The 22,788-nt window shown below is 42.8% G+C and overlaps 1 protein-coding gene and 1 pseudogene across 5 annotated transcripts in view; both read right to left on the reverse strand.

Annotated features, from left to right (window-relative positions):
- ATG4A (autophagy related 4A cysteine peptidase) overlaps positions 1–22,742 on the reverse strand; it is a 40,000-nt gene extending 17,258 nt beyond the window's left edge. Inside the window, exons 1-5 of one of the 5 annotated variants that reach the window (XM_061599005.1) lie at positions 22,552–22,741; positions 3,335–3,406; positions 2,181–2,252; positions 1,271–1,369; positions 412–513 (exon numbers count right to left, since the gene is read on the reverse strand). In XM_061599005.1, the coding sequence (XP_061454989.1) occupies positions 412–513; positions 1,271–1,369; positions 2,181–2,252; positions 3,335–3,406; positions 22,552–22,561 (355 nt within the window). In that variant the 5' untranslated portion in view covers positions 22,562–22,741. Of the gene's footprint in view, positions 1–411; positions 514–1,270; positions 1,370–2,040; positions 2,145–2,180; positions 2,253–3,334; positions 3,410–18,601; positions 18,742–22,551 lie in introns of those variants that run through there. The other 4 variants (XM_061599004.1, XM_061599007.1, XM_061599006.1 and 1 more) reach the window with 4 other exon arrangements.
- LOC133371563 (5S ribosomal RNA) lies at positions 21,042–21,160 on the reverse strand (annotated as a pseudogene).
- Positions 22,743–22,788: the final 46 nt, after the last annotated feature.

Below are 22,788 nucleotides of genomic sequence, written 5' to 3' on the forward strand. Positions count from 1 at the left end.
GCTCAAACAAGCCATACTCTGACTTACTGTGTTGTCTCAGCCCACACAACAAGAGGTAAGCCAGAAATAAGCCACGAACAAACAAACCCCAGTGCAGGTTCAGGCAACATGACAACCCATAGTACGGCTTGTTTGAGTTATGTGGGAGGGGAGAAGCACGTTCACGACTAAACCATGGTTAAAGACAAATTGTGGTTTGCTATGATGTGTGAAACAGGCCACTGTGTCTCAGAAACCATCACTCAAGTTATAGCCTCATTACCCAATTATTACGAAGTTTACCGTTTCTATATTTGTGTGCCCACACACACACTTATTCTCTTTTGCATACATTTTCCTCACAGAATTTATACTGAGCAATTTAAGCAAACTCACAGGGGTGGGGGAATAACTCTCAAAACCAGCTCTTACCCATTTGGTGGATAGAGTAACAGCAGTCTTTTCTGTCTAGGAAACAGTGTAAGATTTTGTGATATTCTTCAGGTTGCTTCTTGTGTTTCTCCCAACTCCAATCTTAGAGAAAAAATTATCCAAGTTTTTAAAACATCACACTCTCACAAAAGTACAGTGCTGATTGACAACAGGTGATAAGTGCACACATTTGGTTACAATAGCTACTATAATTTTTTAAATTATGGTTACAACTGGGGTGCATGTACTTCATGCTTAAAACAATTAAAACTGCACAGTGAGGTAATTCCATTACCGTTAACAAGAAAAATCTATTTTACGATCTAATTATACAAATTGTACACATTTTCTCTTTGCAGCATTGATTCAAGTCTTGCTAGCAATTGGGAGGTGCAAAGAGCTAGATGACGCACTGAAACCCCACCCCAAACACTATAAATCTTATTCAGCCGCCCCTCTAACTTCTGAGCCTTTAGCAGGTAACGTGCACAGATTTTTGCAGCTGTCTTCACATCCAGAAGGGCTAGAAACCCAGACTGTTGTTTCTAAAGAAAATGAAAGTTGGAATTCTTAGGAAGCTAAAATCTGATCCTAATACCATATTCTGTACTAGTTCTGCTCCCACTGAGCCACAGTTATAATGTCCAAAGTATTACAACTAACATGCCTGCGTTACGGGAACTGGATGTGCCGCTGTGGGAGCACTCTTCATCTCCAAAATCAGCAGCATGAGGATATATTCTGAAGGTCGTTTCTACATATATTTAGCACCCATCATTCTCACTCATTTCTCACATTGATTAAACGACCTCCAACCACCATCAGTTCTGGGAATTTACTGGTAAGAGAACACACTCACCTCTCCCCAAGTGACAACAGATCAGAGCCTGGGCTAACATCATCTGTCCGCATCGCAGCATGCAGCCCCAACCAGCATCTGAGGAAGGGCCTGTGCCACCTGGGGTTAATTGAAAAGAAAAATGCTTAGTATTCACCACAGGTTGCTATTGGAAAAATTCTTTGCACAATGAAGAGTCAAAAGGCAATGAAGGAAGATCAAGTGGAGTGTACTCACAAACTAATTAAGACAAGACAGCTTTAACCTAAGCTGTGGATCCTAAGTCCAAAATTCTGGAAGGCTGGAAATGTGCTGGGTTGATTGCTATCATTCAACCTCCCACAACCTGTTGCCCTCCATATGTTTTGGATTAAAACTCCCATCAATCCCAGTCCGCATAATGGCCATGCTGGCTGGGACCAATGGGAGTTGTAGTCCAAACCACATGGAGTGCACCAGGTAATGTAAGCACAAAGCCCCATAGCCCACCTGATACCATCTGAGGTCTCTCAAGAGCCAACAGAAGAAAGGGTGAAGATAAGCAGGTCCTTGAAAGTCAGGGGCCTGTTCAGATGGCCCCCAAGAGAAGGAAGGAAAGTGGTGGAAGAGGCCCAACAAGAGGCCCTTCAGGAAGGACAATGGAGATCAAAGTATCTCCTACCAATACCACCCAAGGCAACTGCTAGACTGCAAAGGCCTCACTGGGGCCAGGCATCAGCCTAGGAGTGTTGAGATCTGCTCTGCATTGAGTAATTCTCTCTGCCAAGAGCAAGTGGACGCAGCACACTGACCTTTGAAAAAGCACCCACTACATGATCAAAGGCTGCAAGAGCTGCTGCTTGGAACAAATTGTCCATTCCCTTACACAGTCCACGCTTCCAAGAACAGAACAAAGGGGAGGGGGCAGACACGTCCCAGAAAGCACACGTACCAATCGGTGAAAATTTTCTTCTGTAGGTAAACCAAAGACGAGCACTTATATCCGAAAGAAGCTTAGACTTTTCTAGAATTAAAAAAAGCATTAAAAGCAACTACAAGTTAACAGAAATTTGGTATTCATGGTTGCTGCTGTTGAGAGATGAACAAGGATCTATGTATGTTAAAGGAGCCCTCCTCTTGTAGAGAGTCTGCACTTCTTTCCTAACTCCCCTTTTTGTATCCCAAAGGCAGCACAGTACTTAGAACAGCTGCAGATCTCTCAAACTCCAAGTTATATTAGTTAATTGATTCCATGTTGAATGGAGGCCCGTGATTTTTCCCTCTGCTTTATTTCTCTCTCTCTCTCTCCTCAATTTGTAGCAGTTTGGGCAAGCCTGAATGGAGAAAGACTCCTTAGATCTTTTCCCATCCATCCTTGCTCAGCACACACTCACCCTCGCCCAACCTGCTTTTTCACTCAGGAAAAGAGTTGTGATAACACACCCTTTCTCAAGCGTCAAGACCACCCTATCAATTGGGCATTCCTAAAAATAAACCCTCTTGTTTATCCCTTAATCATCTGATTGCTAGAAATAACTCATGTCACATGTAAAAAGCCAGACAAAAAATATCTTGTGTACGGTCTCAAGATAGCATCCTCTCCTACCTGAATAAATTTCCTTTTGGCTTACAGCATTAGCACATCTGCCATTATAGACAGTAGATCTATTTTCCAGGATTTCTACTCTCCACACGGATTAATACAGTGGGACATAATACAAAAGTTGGTGTGGTTAGTCCTATGCTGTGAAACACTCTCCCGGTAGAGATTCAGCAGGCATCCTGCTTTTGACTTTCAGGCATCTCTAGAAGACTTTTTCTGTGCAGACAGGCCTTTGCAGCTGTTTAAAGTGTCTTTTGAGTAGCCAGTCATTTTAACGATCATTTTCTACTGCTTTTAAATGTTTTTCCTTTGCTGTACACCTGATGTGTAGTGCACATCAAAACCCTGATGTTTTGTGGTATATAAATGTTTTTATAAATAAATACATTTAAATATAAATTTAAATAAATATAAATAAATAAAAGTGAAAAACTTGACATGCATAAACAAACATCCATAAAAGCTTTGTGGGCCTTAGAAACACACTCTCCTTCCATTCCTACCTGTTTTAAGGTGGTGCTGCCTGCCTAAGATCCAAGTAGGCTCATCTGTTTCAGGAAGCTCTTCTACATACTCTGCTAAAATAATCATCAGATTTTATTATTTTTAAAAATTAAACACACATGAAGGACGTTTGTTCTCTAACTGGGTCCCCTTGTTATTTTTGTACCTGCTTACAGTACTTTCCTAACCACTGGCCCTTAGGCTCTCTTATCACACTGTCACACTGTTTACTCTCTGACATTGGAATGCAGGCCTTTTAGCCAGACTATGGCCTCTCCTATTTGTGCTTCAATATTATAGCCAACACTGAAACCAGATCCCATGTGGTAGGAGCCCAAGATTAAACATCATGACCTATAATTTGCAAATGTATTATTTCAACTGATGAAAAAGACATATGGACTAAAATAGATTGTTTCACAGTCAACTCTGCCTCTTCCCCTATTTTCAACATATATGCAAAATATCTAGAGTACTTGTAGGAAGAACTGTATTTAAGAAAGTAGTAAAAGTAGACCACCTCACGTCAAACCGCTACGCCACGCCCCTTTTGAGTTTGATGGGTGACGTCAGCGGAAGCCCCCCGGAAGGCCCACCCCGGAAGGCCCACCCCGCGATTTCCGTTTCCCCTGGTGACCTCACCGGATATCCTGTCCCCCAGAAGCCCCAGCCCTCATGCCCCACCCCGGAAACGGTAGCCCTGTGACCCCCCAGGAGCACGTGGTCCTCGCTGGACCATTGGGCTTATTTTTACTCAAAATGGGGTCCCGGATTGGTCCCTATAGGGGCATGTGACCCCTCTATGAGTATGTGGTCTCCAGGGGACCAATCTGAAGAGGTTTAAAACCCCAAAGGTGAAAACAGGGTACCAGAATTGCACCCCAAAGGGGTGCATTTCTGCCCCCTCTCCAGACTGCTCCCTATAGGGGCATGTGACCCCTCTACGAGCACGTGGTCTCCAGGGGACCAATCTGAAGAGGTTTAAAACCCCAAGGTGAAATTAGGGTGCCGGAAATGGACCCCGAAGGGGTCCATTTCCACCCCCTCCTCTCCAGAGCAGCCCAATAGGGATAAGTAACCCCTCTACAGTTACGTCACCCAAGGGGGGAGGTTTTGAATCCCCAACCAATCAGGAGAGGGGACGGTGAGACCTGGTACAGAGGTGTATTATGCATGCCCAGACACGCTCTGAGGATCGAACATGGAACCAGCGTGCGAATCAGTATATGGGCTAGTAGGTTTTTCCTATCCTCCAGCCCCTTTGAAAATGCGCTCAAAAAGGCGGGTAAAGCCTCGGAGATTATCGTTTCCACCAGCGAGTATAAAAATTAGCAGTGGAAAGGAAGAATCAAAGCATTTTAGAAAAAAACGGTCTGTTTCAACCCCAAACTTACCTGTAGCGGTGTTCACGGCCGGACAGTATCCAGACCCTGAAACCTCATTCCAGGCAAATTCTAGTGAATCCATGTCCGACACAGAGTGTGATTGTGGGTGTGATCTGAAGGCTCATTTCCTGAAGGAAGAACAACTTATGAAATCTGCTGAGGTTGTGGATGGAAGTGTACTTTTTAAACCCATGGTGGAAATGGAGGCTGAAGAAAACGAGTGGCTGGAAGATTTAAATGAAGGCATGGAGCAACAGTGTCTACAGGTAGGTGTTTCTGAGCTGTATTTTTATTAGTGTGTTGTTTTTCCCAGTTTGGGGCATCCCCATTGCTAAAGTGCCTCTCTTTTTTTTTCTATAGGAAGATGTGACGCATGAAGGTGATATGGAAAATCTACACCTTGAGAGTTCTCAGGCTGTTAAATATTTCCTGCATTTCATGTGTCTGTCCCAAGCCTGAACCCTGAAAGCTTGAAGCAGGAGTTTTTTTGGTACCAATAAAAATAGTTTACTTTAACCACCGGTGTCCATACCTGTATCAACCAGCAAAATGGGAGAGCATGATGAAATTCTAAAAACCACATATTACACACCTGAGGAGGCTGGGAGCTTTGGGGGAGTGAACCATCTATTTCAGGAGGCAAAAAAGCACAGTAAAACACTAAGAAGGAAACATGTTATGACATGGCTTTCAGACCAAGATGCTTACACATTGCATAAGCCAGCCAGAATCCATTTTAAAAGAAACAAGACTATTGTGTCTGATATCGATGCCCAATGGCAGGCTGACTTAGTAGATATGCAACAATTTTCCAAGCACAACAAGAACTATAGGTACATTTTAACAGTCATAGATATTCTGTCTAAGTATGCATGGGCATTGCCTTTAAAAGACAAGACAGGCAAAGAGGTCTCTAAAGCTTTTAACGTTATATTCAGTCAGAGTGGAAGAAAGCCCCGAGGCAAAGAGTTTCTAAACAGAGTCATAAACGCCTTGTTAAAGCAGCATGGAGTTCACCACTTCGTCAGCAATAATGAAGTAAAAGCTGCTATTGTTGAAAGATTTAACCGTACTCTGAAATCAAAAATGTGGAGGTATTTTACAGCTAACAATACCTATAGTTATATCGATATCCTACCACAACTCTTAAAAAGTTATAATCATAGTTTTCATAGAACTATCAGAGCAAGGCCTATTGATATTAACCATTCTAACGCCCTGGCGGTATGGAAAACCATTTATGGAGACTGTATTTACAGAAAAGAGGTATCAACGCTGTTCAGGAAAGGAGACCACGTAAGGATTTCTAAAAGCAAGGGGGCATTTGTCAAGGGGTATGAACAAAATTTCACCACAGAGCTGTTTATAGTGGATCAGGTCATCAGAAGAGGAAGGAAACCTGTCTTCCTGTTAAAAGATTATGCTGGGGAGCCTGTAATTGGTTCTTTCTATTCTGAAGAGTTGCAGAAGGTTAATAACAAACAGGACAAATTGTATAGGATTGAATCAATTCTATCAACAAAAGGCAGGGGTAGGAAAAAGTATCATTTAGTGAAATGGTTAGGCTGGCCCAGTAAGTTCAACAGTTGGGTACTTACTTCTGATCTTTGTGAACCTGCACAGAAGAATGGGGGATAGTGGTTTTTACATTACTCTGCCTAGCAATGCCTGTGTAACTGTTTTTCCGCAGAACACTAGCTCAGCTTTTACTATTCGCCTAGCAAGGCCCCTGGATCTACCAGGGGCATGGGAAGTAGGTCTGGTTGAGATACAGTACCCACACAGTTGGAACAATCTAACATCTGATTCCCGATTTGAAATTGGTAATGGAGAAAAAACATGGTCCTATCGTCTGCGACGTGGTTATTACTCAAACATCCCTGAACTGCTGGAAAACATGAACAGCCTTATACTAGACCAGAGCAGCGAGCACCCCGATATGGTCCTACACTATGACCAAGTGACTAGAATGGTTAGACTTAAATCAGATGATGGTTGCACGTTTAAAAGCACCGAAGAACTAGCCCACATATTAGGGTTGTTTCCCAACATCCATGTACGTCAGCTGCCTTTTACAGCAGACATTACAGGAGGCTTCAACACTTTATACATTTACACCGACATCGCAGAGCATCAGATAGTTGGGGACTTCTATGTACCCTTATTGCGCTCTGTACCAGTGCGTGGACAGAATAACGATTGTGTCAACATTGTTTATGACAAACCACACTATATTCCTGTGAGTAAGCATCATATTGACACCATCAATGTTGAAATAAAGACGGATCAGAACAAAAACGTACCATTTCGTTTTGGAAAGGTGATTGTGAAGGTACACTTTCGCCCACGCAGAGGTTTGCCGTTTTAAAAATGGTGATACTGAAAACCTACGGTGACCCAACCCTTTACCGGAATTATTACAGGGCCCAGGCTGGAAATGCTCTTCCGGGGTACCATGGTACGCCTGTTATGTATGGGGCAGGAATCGGGGGGATATTCAGGAGCCTTTTTCGAAAAGCCGTACCACTTTTGAGAAGAGGCCTAGAGATTATTAAGCCACATGCTAAAACAGCTGCTAGGAATATCGCTAAAGATGTGGTAGGACAGGTTACTCAGGCAGTTTTGAATAGAGTTAATCCACAACCCCAACAAGAGGGCTCAGGGCTGATGTATATTAAAAGGAGAAAGGTCTTGAAAAGAAAAGCATCACGGGTACAATTAGCAGGCCCTCCTCGACCTTTTAAAAGAGCACCGCCGTTGAGGAAAAAGCCTCAGAAGCAGAAAACTTCAAGAAAGAAGAGGCAAACAGTACCGGCCCGAAAAAGAGATATATTTTAAATCAGCATGGCTTTCATCCATTGCAGTTCTGAGGAATGCACTAAATCTGAATTAGATCTATTCCAGATTGGGCCTACCCAGACCAGTATTGAGAGAAGCCTATTTATCGAGGTCCCTCCATTGGCAGCGCTAACGGAAACTGCACCACTAGAATTCTACATTGCAGGAAATGGCGAAGATTATATGGATTTAAACAATACAATGCTATATGTGTGCTGCAAAATTGTGAACCATGATGGAACAAACCTGGCCAGAGATGCTAATGTGGGTTTAGTGAATTATCCGCTGGCCTCCATCTTTAGTCAACTGGATGTGACCCTGGGAGACCGTCTCATCAGTCAGAGCAATAACTGCTACCCTTATAGAGCCTTCATAGAATCTGTGCTGAACTACAGTGATGATACACTAGCCACACAATTCTCTGCAGGGCTATTTTACAAAGACACACCTGGAGAACACGAAACAGCAACCCGGGATGGGGATAATTTAGGATTTGTTAGAAGGGCTGCAATGACAGGTGAAAGCCAGAAAATAGACCTCCTAGGACATCTCCATGCTGATCTGTTTTTTCAAGAAAAATTGCTTTTAAACGGTGTGGATGTGAAAATTAAACTGACACGCAACAAAGACGCTTTCTGCCTGATGACAAATGATGCAAACAGCCGCCACAAATTGCAAATTTTATCAGCTTCACTTTTTGTAAAGAAGGTGAGTGTGGCACCAGGTGTCCGGTTAGGACATGCAAGAGGCATTGTTGACATCCAATGCCAAATACCCAGTGGATCGTGTCAGCATGAAAGTTTTTAGCATCCCAGGAGGAAGCCGTGTCAGCAATCAGGAGAATCTGTTTTTGGGCCAGCTACCCAAGCTAGTAGTTATAGGGTTGGTGGATAATGATTCCTTCAGTGGAATATACAATAAAAACCCTTTTAACTTTAAGCATTATGACATCAGTTTTGTATCTCTGTACGTCGATGGTTTCCAAATTCCCACAAAGCCTCATCAGCCAGAATTTGAAACCGGAAACTGTGTTCGAGAATACATGAGCCTTGTGCAGACAGCAGGCAACCATATGAAAGATAGGGCTCTTTTAATTAACCGCGAGGAGTTTGCGAGAGGCTACACTCTTTTTGCTTTCGACCTGTCTCCAGACCAAGAATGCGGGGATCACTATTCTTTGATCAAAACAGGGAATCTGAGAGCAGAAGTTCGATTTGCTAGGGCTCTCCCAGCTACAGTCAACATGATAGTGTATGGAGTTTTTGACAGCGTGATAGAGATAAATCACAGAAGAAATGTATTGTATGACTATATGTAAACATGGACAGCGTGCAGTTAACATGCATCCTCTCTTCAAACCCCTACACGCGAAAACCTTTCTACGGTGTGTTTCCCTGTGACAGACTCCCCAAAGAGAGATTACTACAAAGACCTGTGGGGCTAGTAGTCAATACCCACCCAAACAACATGCCTGGAGAACATTGGCTGGCCATCTACCTGACAGAAGATAACAGTGGTGAATTTTTTGATTCCTATGGACATCCTCCAGACCACCCGCTGATTCCCAAGCCCATTATAAAATTTCTAAGGAAAAATACCTCTAGGATTGCTTTTCAACCCCGACAATTACAAGCCCCAGATTCTGTCGCCTGTGGCTACCACTGTGTATTTTTTCTACAACAGCGTTGTAAGGGTTTAACATTTAAACAGGTTCAAGAACTGTATTCTTATGATTTAGAGAGAAATGATCAGATGGTGGAACAGATTGTAAACAAGAGAAATATGCCCAGACCTTCCTCATCTGTGTTTCAACCATTCCAGAGCTGTATATCCTGCAATGATTTTCATAGCCGTGTTTCCCAATAAAGCACCCCTGAGGGTTTAAATAATTTATACTGTTGTGGTGGTTTTTATACCTGTAAAACAATCAGACACAGTCAGCATATAAGGTTAAGCACACATTTGAAAGTTTTATTTCTTTATAAAACATTCAGCAGAGATACTATAGGTCAAGCCATGCAGCAACATGTTTTTTAGAAGAGATAGAGGGGTTCTTTAACATGTCTAAAGATTCCCTGTTGGCAACATTGCCCACAACAAATGTAGGAATGTTTAGTTCAGCTAGGGCTGTCATAAAAACATCCCATCCTATGGGTCGGTGCTTTACAGAGAGGGCGCGGGACTGCGTGATTCCTTTAATCAGGTCCAATATATTGGATCCATCTATAGCGTTGCCCTTATACACAAAGACGCCGTTGTCGTTCCACGTGGAAACACTCTTGTTCTGTAGCATTTTGTTTAACAACAACCTAGCATGATTCTTACATCTAGCAGGCAGACTGTCCAGTATTTCTTGAATGATTGCATCAGAATTTATAGGTGGTTCTGCAGAGGCCTGTTGGGGCTGTGGTAGAAACAGGTTTAGTTTTTCTTTCTCTGCCTCCCTATGTCTTACATGAATTAGATATCTCTGAAGCAGGGCAGCATAACGTTTGGCTTTTTCATCCTGAGATAAATCCACCCTGTGAAGAATTTCCTTCATTTCATTTCTGGGACATTTCATGTGCTGATCTTGTAAGGGTGTGTGAGTAAACTAAATGATATCTTTTTTTCAACTGTAGTTAGACAAAAATCTGGGATGATTTCTTGGCAGATCTGCAGAGTTCTAAAAAAGAAAATAAAAAATTAGAAAAATCAAACACATACCTCTGTTTGTTTTTATAATACACATGCATATAATCCCACTACAAACCAGCATGTGAATGTTTTCTATTGATACCGTCTTCCACAGGGGCGTTGGACATGGCAGGGAGCTAGCTTCAGCAGAGTTTTCAGTTACTGAAGATCCCTAGAAAAGTAAGGACATGTTTTCACATTTTTTGCCTCTCCTATATTTTGCAGTTCTCCACGCATGTAGTTTACACTTAAATCTTACCGGCATTACAGCGTTATCTGTTGCAATGGCCTCCAACATGCTGTTCCACATTTGGCTGTTCTCTTCCTCTTTTAGCAGTTTAGTTGGTGAAAAACGTTCATCTTCATTAGAACATGTGCTAATAAAGCGCTTTCGAGGGTTAGGCCTCTCTGAGGGTGGCGGCATAGTTAATTCCGTAGGACTCAAAGGGGTGCTGGCAGGTTCCATGTTCGATCCTCAAAGCGTGTCTGGGCATGCATAATACACCTCTGTACCAGGTCTCACCGTCCCCTCTCCTGATTGGTTGGGGATTCAAAACCTCCCCCCTTGGGTGATGTAACTGTAGAGGGGTTACTTATCCCTATTAGGCTGCTCTGGAGAGGAGGGGGTGGAAATGGACCCCTTTGGGGTCCATTTCCGGCACCCTAATTTCACCTTGGGGTTTTAAACCTCTTCAAATTGGTCCCCTGGAGACCACGTGCTCGTAGAGGGGTCACATGCCCCTATAGGGAGCAGTCTGGAGAGGGGGCAGAAATGCACCCCTTTGGGGTGCAATTCCGGTACCCTGTTTTCACCTTTGGGGTTTTAAACCACTTCAGACTGGTCCCCTGGAGACCACATGCTCCTAGGGTGGTCACATGCCCCTATAGGGACCAATCCGGGACCCCATTTTGAGTAAAAATATGCCCAATGGTCCAGCGAGGACCACGTGCTCCTGGGGGGTCACAGGGCTACCGTTTCTGGGGTGGGGCACGAGGGCTGGGGCTTCTGGGGGACAGGATATCCGGTGAGGTCACCAGGGGAAACGGAAATCGCGGGGTGGGCCTTCCGGGGGGCTTCCGCTGATGTCACCCATCAAACTCAAAAGGGGCGTGGCGTAGCGGTTTGACGTGAGGTGGTCTACTATTACTACTTAAGAACTCTTCATATGTTTTAATTTTCACATTTTCACATTAAATGGTGTATGTTTGGAAGGACCACAACTTTGCCATATTTTCTGCTGCTGCTCCAGGTATATAAAGGGGAGGGGCTGCCTGAGGCAGCACCTCAGTGTGTGCCTTGGCATCACACAAAGTGCGATGCTAAGTGCGCATTTAGCGTTGCACTTGGAGTCGTCTTGGGTTCTAGAATCCATCAACTGCCAAGAAAAATCATTGCTGCAAGTGCTGGAGAGAGAAAGCAAACCAACAAATTGTGATTGAAAGCCTGCCCTTCTTTAGGGTGAGTATTTGACACTTGAATGGTTTTTGTTCCTCAGTTGAGAGATGAGGGAAGTGTTATTGCCTACTACATTGGAAAAAGTAGCTTCTATACCCCAGGGTGAGAGCATGGTGGGCATAGTTTCTGCCCCCTTGAGTGAGAGACAAGGGAGTGTTTGGCATTAATGTGGTGCTTAGAATAAGTTTGTGCATTATTTGGCTGCATGTAGATTTGAGTGGTTCTCATGGTATGGATATGTGAGTGTGCTGATTTTAGGATGTGAGGTTGAAATATGTGAGTGATTGTAGAGTGTGATTTGAGGTAAGCACGAGTGTGTTCATTTAGAATGCTGATATGTTTAAATACAAATGTGCTGATCTTGTAAGGGTGTGTGAGTAAACTAAATGATATCTTTTTTTCAACTGTAGTTAGACAAAATTCTGTTATAAAAGGGGCCGACTGTTTTAATTGTTTTGCCTTTTATTATACTGTGATTAAGAAATGAGCTGATTTGTTTAATCTATTATGTTTAAAAATAAGCTTGTTTTAACTGATTTTTTGAAGCTTAGAGAATATTCTGTTTAGTCTATTATGTACATTACGATTTCTTTTCTTGTATTTCATGTACTTAATTTTATATGCAATGTTTATATTATGTTGATACTAAACAGGATGTTTTGTTCAGTTAATTGTATTTTATTGTTTTTTGTATCGCTGTTTTAAGATGTTTCGACTTGCTGTACACCGCTTAGAGTTTTATTTAAATATAAGTGGTATATAAATGGTATAAATAAATACATACATAGATACATACATGCTGCGATTATATCAGCAGAGAAATGGTCCCAATATGCAAAACTTTAACAATACAGAAGTAGCCTCAGTCCCTGTCAGGACTTTAAAAGATGTCCATTATGAGCTTACAGTGACAAAGGTAAGGTTAGTCACAGGTGTCAATCTATCAGGACAAGGAACAGAAGCTTTGCAAAACTGAGACTGCAGAATAAACAAAGAACTTGTTTTCCAAAAGTGAGTGATAGGAGAGCAAAATAAGCTTCTTTTCAAGGAAACTTTTTTTTTCACAAAACAGTCCTTTTGGGGAGTGGGGAACTAGCGTAAAAATCTTAATTTACCTGATTTTCTTCATACATGTTTTCTAAACCCCTCCTTTTGTGTTGAAAAGAACAGCATTCTACTGTATAGAGTATTTACAAACTTGAATAGCTTATAAGGGCCCTTCCTGAAAAAAAATCTGTCCTAAGTAATGCATCCAATGCATTCAATCATAGCCCTTCTCAGAGTAGACCTGCTGAAATTAACAGATGTGACTGAGGTTCATTCATTTCAGTGGGCCTACTCTGCGTAGGACTTAGTTGAATACAACCCACTTTCCCCATTATTCAACAAGGCAACTCCAAGAAAGGTATATTATTTGTGTTACCTCAATGAATAGTGGGAAAAGTAGAAGCATTACTGCTTTAAATGTACACAAACTTGCACATTAGGGATGGTGAACCTGCGTTCCTCCAAATGTTGCTGGACTCCAACTTCCATCAGTCCCAGCCAGCATAGTCAATAGTCAGGAATGATGGGAGCTGTAGTCCAACTATATCTAAAGGGCCATATGTTCCTCGCCCCTGAAATATAGCATTTTAAATAACAATCTCAAATAACAATATTAAACCTTCTTTCCTTTCTGTATACCTGAAAAGCATTGACTCTACTATTGGATACCATCCAGAACCTGTAACTCATTATTAAAATATAAAAATAGCCTTGCCCAAACAGAGTTACTTTTCCAGACATGCTACAAAAACATCTGAAAGTGAGGAACACAGGGCTGCCTTACACCGAGTCAGACCATTGATCCATCTGTCTCAGTATTGCCTGCGCTGACTGGCAGCAGCTGTCCAGGGTTTCAGGCAGGGGTCTCTCCCAGCCCTACCTGGAGATGCCAAAGACTGAACCTAGGACCTTCTGCATGCACAGCAGATGCTCTGCTTCTGAGCTACAACTATTCCCCTAAAAAAGATTTGAAAATGAGGAAGGTGCCTTTGGGGAGGGCCCATCGTTCGGTGGTAGTCCACATACTTGGCAAGCAGAGAGTCCCAAGTGCAATTCCTGGCATCTCCAGCTAATGGAGCAGGTAAGAGATGACTGAAAGAGACCCTAGTAAGTCACAGCCAGTCAGAGCTGACAATATTGAAGTAGATGGACCAATCATCTGACCTGGTACAAAGCACCTTCCTATCTTCTCATTTCTTTGTAGGCACAGAGGATTGAGTTCCCACTTCCACCATGATTGGACTTGAACAGTCCCTTGTCTCCAACTCAAGAGTTACTTGAAGGAGGTGTGGAAATTGGAGGGAGAAATACAATAATTTAAGATATGCAGACGATACCATACTACTAGCAGAAACCAGTAATGACTTGAAACGAATGCTGATGAAAGTTAAAGAGGAAAGCACAAAAGCAGGACTACAGCTGAACGTCAAGAAGACTAAAGTAATGTCAAGAGAAGATTTATGCAACTTTAAAGTTGACAATGAGGACATTGAACTTGTCAAGGATTATCAATACCTTGGCACAGTCATTAACCAAATTGAAGACAATAGTCAAGAAATCAGAAGGCTAGGACTGGTGAGAGCAGGTGTGAGAGAATTAGAAAAGGTCCTCAAATGCAAAGATGTATCACTGAACACTAAAGTCAGGACCATTCAGACCATGGTATTCCCGATCTCTATGTATGGATGTGAAAGTTGGACAGTGAAAAAAGCAGATAAGAGAAAAATCAACTCATTTGAAATGTGGTGTTGGAGGAGAGCTTTGTGCATACCACGGACTTCGAAAGAGACAAATAATTGGGTGTTAGAACAAACTAAACCAGAACTACCATTAGAAGCTAAAATGATGAAACTGAGGTTATCATACTTTGGATACATAATGAGAATCAGGAAAAACTTCCTGTTAGAGCCATACGACAATGGAACCAATTACCTAGAGAGGTAGTGGGCTCTCCGACACTGGAGGCATTCAAGAGGCAGCTGGACAGCCATCTGTCAGGAATGCTTTGATTTGGATTCCTGCATTGAGCAGGGGGTTGGATTCGATGGGTTTATAGGTCCCTTCCAACTCTACTATTCTATGATTCTATGAGAAGACATGATTCACTAGAAAAGACAATAATGCTGGGAAAAACAGGAGTAGAAAAAGAGGAAGGCCAAACAAGAGATGGATTGATTCCATAAAAGAAGCCACAGACCTGAACTTACAAGATCTGAACAGGGTGGTTCACGACAGATGCTGTTGGAGATCACTGATTCATAGGGTCGCCATAAGTCGTAGTCGACTTGAAGGCACATAACAAAAGTAGCCACTCTACAGAATTGTTGAAGGCATTCAAAGACAAAAACAGTCTTAACAGTAGCTGAGATTTTGGATCCAATATAATACTATGTCCTTTTTAGATGCGGACATAATAAGAATTTAACTGTTAAAGTAGCCACTTATTCAAATGCTACAGTTGGACAAAGCTTGTCTAATAATAATGGGTGATAGCCAACTGAGCAGTATTCAAAGCAGACCTACTGAAATCCATACGCTCGCTGACTATGGCTAACTTTGATATAACCAAATATAATTTTATCGTTTAAGTGAAGACAGGGTTCTGGCTCTGCATCACATTTCTTTTTTTGTATACTTTTTAAAAACTTCCATACTTTTTTGTGTTATAACAATTGGCAAAAGGCAGTGTGCAGTACCATGTTGTACTGCTACAACTAACAGCAACCGCAAGTAGAACTAACAGTACTAAAACAGAAAAGAACGATGACACTAAATTGCTGCTGTGGAGGAAATGTACCAAAATAATGTTAAGATCAAAGCAGCCTAATGTTGTCAGCAATTCTGCAGATCACGATATGCTTTAAAAAGGCAGGCCTCTGCATCTTTCCTTTTCAGCACATTCCTTGGCTAAGCCTAGTGTCATGGGATGTATTTCCTCTTCAAGCAAAAGAAGAGAAATGAGTGTGTGTGTGCGGTGTGTGATTCTTAAAAACCTGATTCAGCCCTCAGTAAAACCAGTGGGTTCTCAATGTGGGGGAATAGCAACTGGAAAAGATCCTCCTTATACCAAGTGATGAAAAATTTTGATAAAAGTAATCTCTGAGGAGATAAAAAATTTGCTAACATATAATTCTCGGTGAACTGAAAGTCTCAAGAATTGCTTTTTACTGCAGGAAAGGGGTAACAGAGAGCTTATAATTAATAGCTTAACCTCCTTGAAAGATGAACAGGAAACAAATGTGGAAAATTAAACAAATAAAGCAAAAGTTAACCAGACATTTTAACACTGGTTTCCTGTGCATAAAAAACATATTTGTACTGACTGCTGCAGCTCAGTTCAATTGTGGCTACAATATTATGCGTGAACTAACCTTTGATACTTTACTTTCCCACATAAAAGCATCTGCATGACACCCTTCATATGCAGTGCCTAAGTCCTGTTTATTTTTTCAATAAGTACTGGGGATTTTAACCATTTAGGCTTCAGACTTAAGACTGTATAGTTATTTTAGTACAAAGTGTATTGTGACATTTAGAAGAAAAGTCGGAGGTTTCCTTAATTCATTTTTCATGCAAGAAACTCTGCCAAGATTTAGCTTCTATCATTTCTAAGGGCAGCACTGTTTAAAAGTTTGAAAATCAAAACAGGAGCTCAGATAATCTCAGAGTGAGTTTTGGATGGATACCAACATTTTATATATCTTGCTTATACTGTGCTGCTATAAGTACTATTCTGTGTTGTCTGGGGTCAGTTACTCCAGCTGTATTTTACAATGGGTTTATGGCCATATAAATAAATCTGACGTCCCTATTCCCAGACCAAGCAACTACCAATGTCATTTCAACAACTCCTGAACCTCAGGTACATCCATTCCAAACAAAAGTAGCCACTTTGAACTTTTTTGTGGTACCAAGGATGATTTGCATTCTACATCCAACCACAGAATCTAATGAATACTCAGCTAGGGATTGATGCAAAGCTTCACATTAATATCTGCTTCACAATGTCCCCTACCAATCCTATAGTCCAGTCCAATTTCTTGACAGCTCAGGGAAGCAGGCTTCCCCTCCGTCTCCCCCAGGTCTTCACTGGAGCAGCCTCCTCATCTCTTGGACAATAAGACACTCCTAACTGCTTCCCCCCCCCACCGCTACATGCATCCTATGGAAAATGGAAGTGGGAAAGGCATCCACTTCCCACTGTTCCAAAGGAAGAGGCCTGCAACCTGGAGGAGAGGTATCAGTTCACCTTCCTCCACTGCCTAAAGCAGGGGTCAGCAACATAGCCATGTGCCCACAGAGACTTTCCTTGGCATCCACAGGATCCCCTCCACCTGCTGAAATTAGGCTAGAAAGAAGCATTCTCCTGGAGCCAATAGAACAGGCTGCAGGGGGTGTTGGTTCCCACAGGTTTCTTCGATCTGTAAAAGTGCCCACGAGCCCAAAAAGGTAGGTGACCCACAAATACTCCCCTTGCAATCCCTGCCACTGTGAGTACAGTCCTGGACTAGATGGGCCCTTGGTCTCGCCCAGCAGGGCTTCTTATTTCTTGTGCCCCAGCTACCCTATAATGCAACACTGTGAAAAAATATCTCATCTTCCACTCCTCAAATACAGGAAACAGAATGTTGTGATGCAATGAAAGCACTGTGTTGTGGGGGTGCCTACCAGCAAAATCTTAAAGGAAAGGGACCCCCCTTCTCCAAGCCACAGTAATCCCAACACCCACATTGTAGAAGCTGAAGCAAGCAGCTTTACTTTCATCTCATTCCCCGACTAGTTAAAACTTACAATCTTGTGGAGAGCAAAAGGTAGGCTGTTGATTTCGTTTTAAGCTTCCCCATTTAGCCATACATCTTACAAGGGAGTCCCTTAGGCAAGGCACTAATTCTTAACCCAAACTATCTCAGAGTTGTGATCATAAGATTAAAGTAAATCACCTCAAAATCCCAGAACACAAATCAACTAAATAGAACCATTTGAACTGCCAGTTTAATACAGGTTCTGCAGAACTATGCTTTTTTCTGTACCCTAATAGAGTTGTAACACCGTCATAATATGCAGCAAGATCGCTGAGTAGCAACATCACTGTATTAGATTCATGACCAACCCTACACTACTCTACTAAAGATTCAGGATTTGCAAATGGACTCAGCCAAGGACTGGGCATGATGGGAAAACTAGAGTTCATTTCCCACAATTATACTTAATGCTTCAGATAACAAAAGTAGCAAGAGACTCCCAGCCAGATACAGACAGAGTAGGTTGGAATGGCATTAGTACCAACAAGGATGTAGATCTTAAGCTACTTTTAAGACTCCCACATCTAGATTTCAGACTTACAAAAGTAATTCTACAGCTGCTGTACAGGACATAGATTACTTTAGGAATACAAGGTGGGAAGCAGCCCCAATCAGTCTTCCAGAGTCAGACACCTGCCTTCTGACTTGCACGTTCATACAGATCTTATCGAACTAGACACATGTCCGTTTCATGCAAGTGTTGCCTCTGTCATATATCCACACATACAGGTAGTCAGTAAGAGTAGATGGTGAGGGAAGGAGAACTCCTTCTGCTTTTCGTACTATACACACCTCCCATCACCCCTGACCATTGGCCATACTGGCTGGGGCTGATGGGAGCTGGAGTCCAGCAATATCTGGAGGACACAAATATTTTAAAATAAAAAAGCTAAATATTGATTTGTTAATCTCATTGAGAGCAGAAAGTACCAGAGGGCGGGGGGAAGAGAGAATTACAGCCATTTCTAGATTAGTTCACTCAGGCAGGCAAGTGCAGTCTGGTGCAGCATGCTGGCTAGGAGACTGACCTACAATGCAAAAAGTCTTTAGTTCGAATCTCACCTGTGCCATCCACTCCAGGGTGGGAGCATGCTTAGCAAGTCATTCTCTCTCAGCCCCATTCTCAATGCAGGGATAGACTGAACTACTTTGCAGGTTTGTTGTAATGACTGCTGCAAGGTAACTCATGTGAGGCACTTTGAACACTCAAAAGCACATTACAATTCTGCCAGTGCCATCAGAGGCGATTACCTCATCACACATACCTGGACTTTGTAATGCCACTCTTACAAACTCAAACAGCAGCACACAAAAAGAGGGGGCCCATACAGCCAATTGTGGTTTGGGGTGAGGGCCCCTATCATCTTTCCTTACCCTGCAAGAGCCAGGAGATCTGTTATTCTTACTACAGAGTTAAAGTCAGCTGTACATCCTATTCTGGCATGATTCTCTCCCCACCCCCAATGTTGTAGCTGTTTTGCTCTAACAGTTTCCAGGAAATAAGCATACTATAAATACAATACATCGTCAACCGTCATCAAAAACAATACAGTACATCAAAGCATCTTAGAAAGACCAGAATCATGATTTTGCAGCATACAAACACCAAAATCATTAATACTGTATATGTTATACATACACACATTGCAAATTACATATCCTCAATTTTGACCAAGTATCAAATATTTAATTATCATACTGATAATTTTAATAATAATAAATAATAATAATAAACTTTATTTCTACCCCGCCCTTTTTCCAATAGGACTCAGAGCGGCTTACAACTAAAAACAGCACCATTAAAACATACAGAGTATATTATTAAAAAAGAATTAAACTATGAGAAAAATTAAAACCATAAAATATATGTTAAAAACAGCGGACAATTTAAAATAATAAAATCATATAATGTAATCACCAAACCTATGACACTTAATCCTGGTCGTTCTCTATCCCAAATGCCCGTTGAAATAAAACAGTCTTTACTTGTCGCCGGAAAGACGGCAAGGAGGGAGCTGATCGCACCTCACTCGGAAGGGAGTTCCACAGCCTAGGGGCGGCCACCGAAAAGGCCCTATCTCGTGTCCGCGTCATATGTGCTTGCGAAGGTGTGGGGAACACAAGAAGGGCCTCACCTGAAGATCTCAAATCCCGGACAGGTTCATGTAGGGAGATACAATCTGTCAAATAGTCTGGACCTGAGCCGTATAGGGCTTTGTAGGTCAAAACCAGCACTTTGAATTGTGACCGGAAACAAATTGGCAGCCAGTGGAGCTGTTGTAACAGGGGAGTTGTATGGTCCCTGTAACCAGCCCTGGTTAGCACTCTGGCTGCAGCTCTTTGTACCAATTTAAGTTTCCGAACAGTCTACAAAGGCAGCCCCACGTAGAGCGTGTTACAGTAGTCTAAGCGGGATGTAACCAAGGCATGCATCACCCTAGTCAGATCAGGTAGCTCCAGGAACGGGCGCAGCTGGCGCACCAGTTTTAATTGGGCAAATGTGCTCCTGGATACAGCAGCAATCTGGGCCTCCAAATTCAAAGCTGGGTCCAGGTGTACACCCAAACTGCGAACCTGAGCCTTCAGGGGGAGTGCGACCCCATCCAGCACCGGTTGAATCCCTATTCCCTGATCTGCCCTCCGACTGACCAGGAGTACCTCTGTTTTGTCAGGATTTAATCTCAACTTGTTTGCCCTCATCCAGTCCATCACTGATGCCAGACACTGGTTTAGGGCCTGTACGGCTTCCTTGGCTTCAGGTGGAAAAGAGAAATAGAGTTGAGTGTCATCAGCATACTGATGGCACCAAACCCCAAAATTTTAAAAGGCTAAAGCTTCAACCCTGTACACACACATGAAGTTCAAAAGGGCTTCCTCATGAGCAGCCAAATATATACATATATACTCAATTTTGACAAAATAACCATCATAACAATAGTGTGAAAGGGTTAAGGCTTCAATCCTATATACACACTGATACAGGGCTTACGTCTGAGTAGACACATATACAATGACACTGTCAAATATCTTCTGAAGGGAGCTGGGAAAGGATGTTAACAGTTTCACTTATTGTTTAATTGCAGCTATTTATAATTGTAACTGTTTTACTTGTTTTTGTTGTTATATCCTGTCAAGTTGATTACGACTTATGTCGACTCTATGAATTTATATATATATATATATCCCTAGGATTTTCATGATAAGAGGTATTCAAAGGTGGTTTACCATTGCCTTCCTCTAAGCCAGTGATTCTCAGTGCGCCCAGGCACACTGGCGCGCCCTAAGAGGTGGCTAGGTGTGCCTCAAATATTATGAAAGTATATTTTAAAAATGAGAAGAAACCCATTTGTATAGGGTAAGTAATAGTTTGCTATAGTTTATTTTTATTCATAGTTTAAAATATATTAATATATTTTTAATTTTGTACACGAAGTGCACCAGAAATTTTTTATATGTTTTACAGTGTGCCACGAACCAAAAAAGTTTGAGAACCACTGCTCTAAGCCTACGGCACCACGTATTCCCAGGAAGTCTCCCATCCAAGTACTGACCAGGCCTGACTCTGCTTAGCTTCCAAGATCAGACGAGACTGGGTGTGTTCTGGGTAGTATGGCTGTAGGCTACTTGTTTTTTACTCTGGGAGTCCAGAGTCTGTGAGTTCAAATCCCCACTCGTGTCTCCTGGGTGTAAAGGGCCAGCTAAAGATCACCCCCACAGTGAGTGGCTCAGGGGTTAAGTGCCCTGCCACCTGTGCAGCCGTGGGCAAGCTGCATAGTCCCAAGGAGACCAGTTGCCCGCCATCTGGCAGTTGCGGACAAGGAAGGGGCTGGCTTGTGCAGCTGCTGAGTAGGCCCTAGCCAGCTGGGGAGGACTAGCCTCAGAAGGAGGCAATGGTAAACCCCCTCTGAATACTGCTTACCGTGAAAACCCTATTCATAGGGTAGCCATAAGTCGGGATCGACTTCAAGGCAGCCCATTTTCATTGTTTTGCAGTAACCCACCCTGAGGCCCTTCATGGTGAAGGCAGGATAAGAAATCTTCATATAACACATACACATAGAACAGAGAGATGTATCCAGTACAAAATACATTGGAATTAATGGACATGACTATCATAGAACCATAGAAGAATGGAGTTGGAAGGGGCCTATAAGCCCATCGAGTCCAACCTCCTGCTCAATGCTGGAATCCAAATTCAAGCATACCCGACAGGTGGCTGCCCGGCCGCCTCTTGAGTTGTGTTGGAGAGCCCACCACATCCCTGGGTCATTGATACCATTGTCATTCCAAAATAACAATTGGGAAGTTTTTTCTGATGTGCAGCTGAAATCTGGTTTTCTATAAGTTGAGCCCATTATTCTGTGTCCTGCACTCTTGGACGATCAAGAAGAGATCCCAGCCCTCCTCTGTGTGGGAACCCCTCAAGTATTTGAACAATGCTGTCATATCTCCCCTCAGTCTTCCCTCCTCAAGGCTGCCCCATTCTTTCAATCTCTCCTCATGGGGCTTTGTTTCCAGTTCTCTGATAATCCTTTCTCCCTCCTCTGAACCTGTTCCAGTTTGTCTGCATCCTTCTTAAAGTGTGGCATCCACCAGTGGACGCAGTACTCAAGATAAGGCCTAACCGAAAATAAGGAAACCAATACTTCACACAATTTGGAAACTATACTTCTGTTAATGCAGCTTAAAATAGCATTTGTCTTTTTTGCAGCCACATTGCACTGTTGGCTCTTATTCACCTTGTGATCAACACCAATCCCAAAGTTTATTGATTCCAAGGGGTTGCATTCAACTACATCCCACTGAAATTAATGAACCCAAGTTAGCCTTGCCCATGAACTTCAATTGGTCTACTCTGAGTAGGACTTTGTGGGATACAACCCACAGAAAAAGGATGGGAGGGGTGGACTCCACAGACACAGCTAGGAGGGACGGAGGGTTCCGTCTCCCCTCCTGGTTCCTGACACGTCACCCCCACCTTCTCCTTCCCCACTCTACCGCCAGCCCCTCACCAGACTCCATCCTTCGCCGCCTCCTACTTCAGCCACCACCATCCTCTCCTCTTTTCTTCTCCCTCCTGCTGCTCTCAGCCTCTCACTCCTCCCCTCAGAAAACACCACGACTGCCGCCGCAGAGCACGCTGGGAGTCGTAGTACAGCCGCCGAACCAGTCTCCGTCCCGTTTCCTTTCGCCTCCCAGCTCCAACTACAACTCCCGTCATCCCCAATTTCTACACTTTCCACCACGCG

The sequence above is a fragment of the Rhineura floridana genome, chromosome 16 (assembly GCF_030035675.1).
Source record: "Rhineura floridana isolate rRhiFlo1 chromosome 16, rRhiFlo1.hap2, whole genome shotgun sequence".
Taxonomy (NCBI): domain Eukaryota; kingdom Metazoa; phylum Chordata; class Lepidosauria; order Squamata; family Rhineuridae; genus Rhineura; species Rhineura floridana.